The sequence below is a fragment of the Poecilia formosa genome, unplaced genomic scaffold (genome assembly GCF_000485575.1).
Source record: "Poecilia formosa unplaced genomic scaffold, Poecilia_formosa-5.1.2 Scaffold71, whole genome shotgun sequence".
NCBI classification, from domain to species: domain Eukaryota; kingdom Metazoa; phylum Chordata; class Actinopteri; order Cyprinodontiformes; family Poeciliidae; genus Poecilia; species Poecilia formosa.
The window spans coordinates 2,419,745-2,429,131 of NW_006800010.1; the positions used below are offsets into that span (position 1 = coordinate 2,419,745).

General features: G+C 40.4%; 2 protein-coding genes across 5 annotated transcripts; one reads left to right on the top strand and one right to left on the bottom strand.

Annotated features, from left to right (window-relative positions):
- Nucleotides 1-7: 7 nt before the first annotated feature.
- Nucleotides 8-2,865, top strand: tyms (thymidylate synthetase). 2 transcript variants are annotated; one of them, XM_007555669.2, is made up of 7 exons: nucleotides 9-363; nucleotides 913-986; nucleotides 1,080-1,254; nucleotides 1,799-1,900; nucleotides 1,974-2,149; nucleotides 2,238-2,309; nucleotides 2,393-2,865. In XM_007555669.2, the coding sequence occupies exons 1-7, from the start codon at nucleotides 132-134 to the stop codon at nucleotides 2,528-2,530; spliced, it is 969 nt and encodes a 322-aa protein (XP_007555731.1). In that variant the 5' UTR covers nucleotides 9-131; the 3' UTR covers nucleotides 2,531-2,865. The 2 variants fall into 2 exon arrangements, with proteins under 2 accessions (XP_016528682.1, XP_007555731.1); XM_016673196.1 differs by having other exon boundaries at nucleotides 8-363; nucleotides 913-1,254.
- Nucleotides 2,589-9,317, bottom strand: enosf1 (enolase superfamily member 1). Of its 3 annotated transcripts, XM_007555666.2 has the most exons (15): nucleotides 9,160-9,317; nucleotides 8,966-9,068; nucleotides 7,707-7,822; nucleotides 7,113-7,199; nucleotides 6,995-7,021; nucleotides 6,846-6,918; nucleotides 5,815-5,853; nucleotides 5,571-5,653; nucleotides 5,359-5,481; nucleotides 5,143-5,277; nucleotides 4,645-4,686; nucleotides 4,426-4,555; nucleotides 3,637-3,736; nucleotides 3,483-3,564; nucleotides 2,589-2,950 (listed from the first exon to the last, which is right to left on the bottom strand). In XM_007555666.2, exons 1-15 carry the CDS (start codon nucleotides 9,238-9,240, stop codon nucleotides 2,858-2,860), a joined length of 1,314 nt encoding a protein of 437 aa, XP_007555728.1. In that variant the 5' UTR covers nucleotides 9,241-9,317; the 3' UTR covers nucleotides 2,589-2,857. The 3 variants fall into 3 exon arrangements, with proteins under 3 accessions (XP_007555728.1, XP_007555729.1, XP_016528681.1); XM_007555667.2 differs by lacking the exon at nucleotides 9,160-9,317 and having other exon boundaries at nucleotides 7,707-7,847; nucleotides 8,966-9,055; XM_016673195.1 differs by lacking the exon at nucleotides 9,160-9,317 and having other exon boundaries at nucleotides 7,113-7,230; nucleotides 7,707-7,847; nucleotides 8,966-9,055.
- Nucleotides 9,318-9,387: the final 70 nt, after the last annotated feature.

The following is a 9,387-nucleotide window of genomic DNA, read 5'->3' on the forward strand; positions in this document are numbered from 1 at the left end:
GCCCTGTATTGCCCGGGAAATTTTGCCCGGGGAATACAAACAAACACGCGGGTTCGTGACTGTCTTGATTAACTCAAGAGGCTCGGACTCTGCTCCGTTAACCGAAGCAACCTCGACTTTTATCTGTTAAAATGCCTGCAACCTCTGAAATGCACACCGAGGGGGTGCGGAGAGATGCCGCCTCTCGGACGGACGAGAAGCCTGCAGTGGAGAAAGAGGAGAAGAAGTTCGGCTTTCTGTGTGATGAACGCGGATATTTGAGTCTGGCGGAGCACATCATGGAGCACGGCTGCAGGAAGGGAGACCGAACCGGGACAGGAGTCCTGTCTTTGTTCGGAGCTCAAGTCCGATACAACCTACGAGGTACAGACCAGCTTTAGCCTATATGTGTGTCCAAACACAGTCGTGTAAGGAATGGATGAATGAAAATGCAGTACAGGTGCAGAGATGGTAAGAGACAATATTTAGAGTTACTAAGATCTAAGATTTAGAACAAAAAGGGATTAGGACATTGGCGGCTTTAGTTTAGTTTTCCAAAAAGGTGAGAAAATTAGAGTTCATGAGAAGATAACCAAGGCGAGGCTGTTACAGACTTGGAATGACAGAGCTGTGCCCTACCTAAATGTGGCTTTTAATGTGGCCTAGTCAAAGACCAGACCTGCACTTTGGCTAGGCTGGCTAGGGTTGAAAAAAAAAAAAAAACACCACCACACAATATTTTGTTTATGATGGAATAAAGTCAGAAAAAGTCATAGGTGTGTGAAGATTTATTTTTTCAAAACACTAGAGCTCCCTTAGGTCAATCAGAGGTATGAATTGCAAAAAAAAAAAATCTTAGAATTGTGATATAAAAAGCATGCATATTTGAGCATTATTAGCAGTTAATCTGTTTCACTTTTGTTTTCTTTGCAGACCAGTTCCCATTATTGACAACTAAGAGAGTTTTCTGGAAAGGCATCCTGGAGGAGTTGTTGTGGTTTATTAAGGTGACGACGATGGGGAAACCCCCTCTTGATTCTTCATTTTTCTATGTTTCACCAGGGCTAACGAGGCTGTTGCATTTGTTTTGTACGACGCAGGGATCAACAAATGCCAAGGAGCTGTCAGAGAAAGGAGTGAAGATCTGGGATGCCAACGGGTCCCGTGACTTCCTGGACAACCTGGGCTTCACAGAGAGGGAGGAGGGGGATCTGGGACCTGTGTATGGTTTCCAATGGAGGCACTTTGGTGCAGAGTACAAGGACATGCACACAGGTACTGCACTGTTGCAAAGCTATTAGAATAACTTCAGTGGGATGTTTAATTAATGTTTGACCCATAAAGTCCACTAAAGCATATCATATGATGGTCTTTTTTTAAAATGAAAATACATTTTTCTCACTTTAACTATTTAACTTTAATAATATATTTAATTTAATTTGTTATCAAATCACTTAAGTAGTCTACGAGAAACAGGACCTGCAGCTGTTATGGTTCACTGCAGAGAGCTGAGCCGGCCCACCCTCTAGTTTTTGCTATATTAGATACCTATCATAAGTCAGCCAATACACACTTGTTTATTTAAATGAAACAAAAATGGAAAATAACTAATTAAGTCCATGGACTGTATGAAAATATAGTATCCCTTTTTTCAAAATACCTACTACTACTACTACTGTATGCCTTGAATTAACCTTAAAAGCTACAGTAAACCTCTTAAGAACTACTGTATATTTGCTAAGGGTTCTTTCTTTAATTACAGGATCCAGTTTGATTTTCATTCATCTAAATGTGTTGATTCCCCCTGCGCTTTCAACAGATTACACAGGACAAGGTGTCGACCAGCTACAAAACATCATCGACACCATCAAGAAAAACCCGGAAGACCGACGGATCATCATGTGCGCCTGGAACCCCAAAGGTAAGTCGAGGTTACAGGTTTTTTTTCCCTTCTGTTATTTGTTTTCTGATTTGAACATCCTCGGTGTCTGCAGACCTCCCCATCATGGCGCTGCCCCCCTGCCATGCCCTCTGTCAGTTCTACGTCTGCGACGGGGAGCTGTCTTGTCAGCTGTACCAGCGCTCCGCCGACATGGGTCTGGGCGTGCCTTTCAACATCGCCAGCTACGCACTTCTCACCTACATGATTGCACACATTACGGGACTCAAGGTGCGAGCGCCGCGCAAGCCTCTCGATTCTTGTTTTAATCTGCAGACGTGTTGTCCAAACGTCTCATCTCGCATCTCGTCTCTCGCAGCCCGGTGACTTTGTCCACACTCTGGGAGACGCTCACGTCTACCTCAATCACATCGAACCTCTGAAAGTGCAGGTGGGTTAGGTCGATCGGTTCAGCTCAAACATTTCTTTTGCTGCGTTTGATTTCTTTTTCATGTGATCTGTTCAAATGTGCAGCTCCAGAGGGAGATTCGCCCTTTTCCAACACTAAAAATCAAGAGGCAAGTGGAAAGCATTAATGACTTCCAGGCAGAGGACTTTGAGATCTGCGGCTACAACCCACACCCCACCATAAAGATGCAGATGGCCGTGTGAGACCTGAAATTGGCCGTGTGTGCCTTTTAAACTTAAGACTGTGGTTCCCACCAGGCTGTTTTGCCTAATTTAGGGGGAAAATTGTTCTTTTGCTCCAGAAGATGTTTTCTACTGTTTGTTGGTTCTTGACTATCTTTTTTTCTTTCCTGTATTATAACTGATAAATTATCTAATTCTGTAAAAAAAAAAAAACTTTATGATCAACCTGATTCGAAACAACAAATCACAAGAACCCTCCAAATTCTTTGCGTTTGACAACGCTCTGCTGATTTGAAGTAAATGATTTTACAGTGAGTATTTAATAGTGAAATGTTGACAATAAAGTCCTTATTTGTTGAGTTGTAGTTTCCAAACGTCTCCTTCCGGGTACTCATGTCTCTTCACTGATGACTCCAACATCTCACAGGAATAGCCGGGATCCTAAAACCAACAAGCACCACACAGATTCAGTGCCTTGTAAAAGTATTATTCACGCCTCTAAACCTTTCCACACATTTGTCAATTTACAGCTACCAGCCTAAATCTATTTTGAGTGATGGACAAGACCAGAAAACAATGAAAGAGTTGCGTCTTGGTGTTCAGCCACCCTGAGTCGGTGCTTTGTAGAACCACCTTTTGCTGCAGGTCTGGCCGTGCCACTGCCTGACAGAAATGTTTAACCATTCTTAGCAAAATGGCTCCAGTTCAGTCCGACTGGACAGATTAATTAGATTTAGATTTACTATATGCTGTGAGGTGAACTGAGAAGGCATTTGGTTGCATTGTTTTTAGATTAAAGGGGGCCGACTACAATTATATGGCAGTTTTTTTACTTGTAAAATATTTTGTAAACCTTGCCACATTTTTTCTTTCCAATTTTCAAATTTGTAGATCTTTGTCTTGGTCCATCACTTAAAACCCTATCATCTTTCGGTCAAAGATGAAACGACGAGTGTTGTTGGGATTTCTTTACCTTCGGGGTCAGGTAGTGGGCGTTTTGTATCACCACAGGACTGGTGAAGTGTTCGTGGAGATGGTCGACATATTCACACATTCTGCAAAGGCACCGAAGGGTTGTTCAGACGCTACCGGCATTCGTGGCAGTCGGTAATTAAAACGCCTCTCACCGGCCGCTGAGATCCGCCGACACGCAGATGTAATCAAACAGGATGAGGTGCTGAACCAGTTCACACAGACCGACTCCTCCAGCATGAGGACACACAGGCACTGAAAAAAACAAACGGTTACACAATGTTATTTAAAAACATGATGGATCCACTGATATAAAGACACTGGAGCAGGGTTTAATGTTTACACTTTGTACTTGATACGTGATGAAACAGACAATTGATAGTCTCAACTTTGATATTCAGTAACATTGCAACATTATTCAGCACCGAAAGGAAACCATCTGGACGCAATGGTCATGTTTATACAGCATAATTATCAGTTTGTACAAAACAAGAATGATTAGTGTCTTTGACTGTAATATGCTTCTGCAGAAATGTAGTCTTTTGAAAAAGGTGCATGTTTAATAAACATGTTTAAAGCATGTTTAATACCTGTCAATGTGCAAAAATGACTTTCAATCTTTTAATCTGACAAATGAGCCTCGTCAAATTGCTACTTGAGATTTGCTAATTGGAATTGAATGAGTCAACTGAACTAGACTGCATTGTATATGAATTCTAACTGAACTGGATTGTGTGTGTTTTAATCCAAATATAACTGGGCTGCAGTGAAAATAATTTCACTGTATGCGAGTTACTAACGAGTTTGTTGGGTGTGTTTGTGTCGCAAAGTACCCTGAAACGGTTTATTGTGAAGTGAGGCCATACAAATAAGCTGACTACATTATTCCAGAGCATGGGTCTCTGAATGATGCGTGACTGAAGACAAGTTGTCCTGCTTTTTACCTTTGAACTTGTGGGCCATCAGCAGCACAGCCAGGTTTTCATTGACGCTGCCCAACCGGCAGCTGTCTATTTGAACAAACTGCAGCGCCGAAGCCTGCAGGAACTGCTTGAACATCACCCTGTTGTGACACTGCAGAATAAAAACCAAAATCGTTACTGAGGAGCAAATCTAGTTGTTTAGCCTTATTTTAAGTGCGTAGAAAACGCTTGAACTCCAACCTGCTCGCCTGAAGCCACTCCAATCCCAAGAGGAGCCAAAGCCTGAGAAAAGAGATTATTCATTTATGATCAAAGACGAAAAAAAAAAGAAAAAAAAATCATGTTAAAGTTCTGACCTAGGTTTTCATAATGTTTTTTGTAAATTCTTACATTTAATAAAATTATTAATTCATATCACATTTGTTCATATTTATTCATTTTTTAAACGATCTTTAATATAATTTATCAAGGTTTAGTGATATGTCGAAATGTGCAAGCCTTTATTTAGCTAAAAAAAATTTAAACCTATCTAGAAGTACGTGGCCTACACTGATTTTGCATTTCAAAGCATTCTAGATATAACTAATCCACAAGCAAGTCAAAAACTCTTGTAAAAATAACAACAAAAAAGTTATGAAATAAGCTTAGAGAAACAAACTACAACTAAAAACAATACACAGAAAACCACTATCTGGTTCAACGTGCTGTTAAATACATATTTATGAACATTTCTCTCACCTTAGAAATAGCAGCATGACCCAGGATGTCATCCGGAGAAGTGGGCTCCTCGATCCACAGAGGTTTGACCTCCGCCAGTCTGGTCACCCAGCTGATGGCCTCGGCTACGTCCCATCTCTGGTTGGCATCAATCATCTAACACGAACATATTTCGTAATTCAACAAAAACACTTCACTGCATGGTTAAAAGTGGGGAAAAGACCCCCAAAAACTTACCAATGTGTTACTAGGCCCAATCATTTGCCTGATGAGACGACACCTCCGTATGTCGTCCTTTAGGTCAGCGCCAACTTTCACCTTAAAGCGGGTCCAACCGTTTTGAAGAGCATCCGCGCAAAGCTGGAGAAACAACATTGTTAAAACAAAAAAAAACAAAACAACAAGACACTCCAATGTGTGGAGACGCAGCAGGTTGTTGTGGAGTCCACCTGTTTGAGCTGGTGGTCTGAGTATCCCAGCCACGCACAGGAGGTGGCATAGGCAGGATAACCCTGGCTCATCATAAGGTCCTCTGGCAGGTGAGAAAAGTCATTGCAGTTAAAGAGTATTACCCACAACAGACCTCAGCGAGGATATTTAAGTTAACAAAAAGTGCTCGACTTAGAGCCAAAAGAGGTTTTTCAAGCGAAATCCAATTTAGGGGTGAAATGAATGGCTCTTCTGTTTGCTCACCTCTCTGCTGCTTTCCCTCCTTTGCATTCACAAGTATGCCTGAAAAAGCAGAAGGGAGCAAATAAAGTCGACTAGTCACATTAAGAAAAACAATGAAGAGTTTACCGCATCTCATTAACAGATATAATGACACATTTGAACCATTTTTTTTTAGGTTGGACTAATTTTACAGCATAAAACAACAACTTAAAAAAAGAACAAGAGGGCTGCACAAGTGTTAATTTAAAGTGATGAACACAGGAGGCTTTTTGGAAGTCAAGGGAATTCATTTTATCCGATTTGTCCATCTCTACTTTAATTTTGATGCATGTTTAGGACCGCAGTCCTACGGGACCATGCAGTTGACGATGTGCTGACATCATCAACCGTCTGACCCAAACGATCACCCTGAGAGGGAAAGAAATCCAGCAACCACCAAGGTGCACGCTTTGTTGTCTTTCTGCCAGACGTCCAAGTGGAATTGCAGCAAGTGAGTAAAATAATGAAAATCAAGGACAGTTTATTCAATTTCACCCCAAATCTGCAGCTAACTGGTTGAAAATTGAACACAGTTAGGTGCTCCAGCAAGACATTGTGCCAAACAGACATCAAAAATGGACTTTTGAGCAGATAAAGCAGGTTAACATTACTATTCTGGAAAGTTCAAACCCTAACTACACTGAAGATATGTGGCATAGGTTTTAAGGCAAGGTCTGAACAGGGGAACCAATCAATAAAAAATATATATAAATTTAGTAATGTAGTCAAACATCCAACAGGATTGCACTGGAGGCTTCTTTGTGGTAAAGAAGTCTCTCTGCAGCTTTCTATGGGACATTTAGCCAGATATTAAGGGACATATGTTTATATTCTTTAGCTTTTATGTATAATTTTGAACCTGTTTGAATAAGAGACAGTCTAGAGCAAATTCAAACTTGTGAATCCAAATATTGTATTTTGTCTTTAAAACCCCCAAATCAATGCAGATTCATGTATACGAGTGGACGAAAAGCCCTGACCGAAAGGCCAAGTAGTCCTCTAACGTGTCTCACCAAGAGCTTCCTCCTCTGTCAGGACATCGGTGATGTATCTGAAGTCAATGCAGGAGACGACCTGCTTCGGATCCTGAATCGACACACGACAACATATCTGTCCCCGGTGATCGCATCCTGGACACAAATCTGATTTATCTCACACTCACCATGTCGACCAGCAGCTTCCACAGAGGCTACAGGGAAATAGCGACAGTAGGTTGTGAATCTCGAGCCTCGCTGACAAACTGTGAATGTTATCATGAGAGCCTGATATGAAGGTCCCACCTTGCCCTCCAGCCGAGCCCACAGGTCCCAAACAGCATTGAGAACGGCAGCGGTGGCCAAGTGGATCACTCCTTTCTCTGGACCCAGCTACACCAGCCAAGATAAGGTATTGCAGATGCTTTAATGAAAGCAATACTTTATATTTGATCTCTAATAGGGTGTTGTTTAGGTTCTACAACAGATGTGAATAAAGAAAAACCTGAATTCATGAGTTCCAGCTCTGTTGTATTTGTTTGTTTCTTCAATTTTGTCCAGAATAAAAAGATTCAAAAAATGATAAAAATAAATACAAGCATATATAACATTAGCTGCATTTATTATTAGATCTTTTCTTTAAAGTATGAAAAGGAAAAAAAGTCTGTATAACCAAAAGATGTGTGCTTTATTATATTGAACATAATTATGAACATAAAGTTTTGCTTTTTGACTGGAGTCAATAAACTGAGAAATAAGTAAACTGTTTCATGATAAAGCTGCACCAAAATCTCCTTGGTTGCAGCATTAATCCTCTATGAAATCTGAAAGCGAATTTCGCACAGCAACCACATTCAAAATCTAAAAGCCTTTGTGTGTTTCAGATCCATCCCAACTTACCCATCTCATCTGGCCGTCACTCGTCAGCAGCCGGTAAAAGTCCCGAAAGTTGCTCACAATGTCTTGCAAAGATTTCCCAACAACCAGTCCTGCTAGAGCCTGAACGGCACGCACCACTGCAGGAGTTCAAATGGTAAAACACTGCAATAGAATGCATTAATGTATGCATAAAGGCTCCTACATTCCGCAAAGTACATTTGAATATTTAATCCAACAGAGGTCTAAAAAAAATCCACGGACTGACCACAAGGTGGCACTGTTGGTTTTGACAGAAAAGCTTTCTTGCAGCAATGTTAGAAACACACCTATCCAGAACCTGTTAGTAAATTAGGTTTTTAATTAAATTAAAGCATTATTTAAACTATTCTTAATAACCAGCTACAAATAGTACTGAATAACAATAATCAAATTTGAAGTTTTCCATGTGTTATATATTACTTGGTGATGACCTCCAGGTATTTGAGGTTGGATGGCCTCAGCCATTATCCTAATCATTGTCCTATCTGATACATTCTCGTTCTGATTCAAACCAAAATTCTACCTGGACCACAGCGAAACTTTCAGTCGGAAACAAACTGCAGCTGAAAACAATACATTGACTCCAAATCTGCCACAGATAATTCTGGATTGTGGATTTCTAGATTGAAGACACAAACAAAAACTAACTTGTGAGAAATTTTATAAAGTTTCCCTAACTTATTTTAAAGGAATTGTTAAGGTTACTAAACCAGTTGTTTCAACATATTTGGGATTTTTCTTCTCTGAATACTCAAATTAAATATCAGGGGGTTTTTTTTTCTAAAATGAAATTATTTTATTTCAATGAAAAGGCTCATTTAAAGCTTTCAAAAAAATTGACAACTTTAATTGCCAAAATATTTCTTTTATACTTTTCCTATATTATTTCAGAATGGGTGCACATATTTCAGTTTAAATGTCACAAATAAAAATATGTTATATAAAAATATTTCGGTCAGACTTGTGAAAATTCTTATTTGTATCTTATGTTATATATTATTCTTGTTCTTTCAGTATTACCTTTATATATTATCTATGTATGTTTACATTGTGCCTAAAATGTGTCGTTTTCTCTATGGCCTCTGTTCACCAATCAGCACGAGCGGTCAATCTTGCTCAAATCCAAAGAAGATTAAAAATCCCAGCTTCTTAAAAGCACTTGAATGCAGCACCAAGTTAAACCTCTGGTCACGTGAAACACAACACGCAGTGACAGTCTCCATAACTGCTTCAACTCTTACCGATCTCAGTCCCTTTTCCTAAAGTGAAGGTGAGCCCGAAACCTTTCAGCCCACTGTCCGTGTCCAGAACCACGTAAGCGGCCGAGTAATCCGGGTCCGTGTGCTGCAGCGTGGACAGGAGACAGCGCACGAAGGCCTGGTCTTTAACTGAATCTGAACCCAATCTGCTCGATGTTTGTGCATGAACGTCTCACCATCGCATCTGAGCCGTGCTGCTCCAAAGACGTAGGAAATCTCACGTCCCTCACAGTCAAATTGGTTATTTTTTGCAACATTTTTGCACTCAAATTAACTAGTCTCTTGCAATGGTTCACTCTCCAGTCACCTGCGGATTATAATCCCACCCACTCCCTCACCACACCGCCATTGGCTAAAAAGACAAACCACGATTTAAAGAAACATATCAAATTGTCTCAAAAGGG

Excerpts from the sequence above, each read along its gene's own strand:
- enosf1 (XM_007555666.2), bottom strand. The coding sequence starts at position 9,240 with ATGTTGCAAAAAATAACCAATTTGACTGTGAGGGACGTGAGATTTCCT. Across the intron at positions 5,278-5,358 it reads TTGGGCCTAGTAACACATTG|ATGATTGATGCCAACCAGAG; the intron begins GTAAGTTTTTGG and ends TGTTCGTGTTAG. Across the intron at positions 3,737-4,425 it reads GATGGCCCACAAGTTCAAAG|TGCCTGTGTGTCCTCATGCT; the intron begins GTAAAAAGCAGG and ends TGTTTTTTTCAG.
- tyms (XM_016673196.1), top strand. The coding sequence starts at position 132 with ATGCCTGCAACCTCTGAAATGCACACCGAGGGGGTGCGGAGAGATGCC. Across the intron at positions 1,255-1,798 it reads GTACAAGGACATGCACACAG|ATTACACAGGACAAGGTGTC; the intron begins GTACTGCACTGT and ends CGCTTTCAACAG. Across the intron at positions 2,150-2,237 it reads CACACATTACGGGACTCAAG|CCCGGTGACTTTGTCCACAC; the intron begins GTGCGAGCGCCG and ends CGTCTCTCGCAG.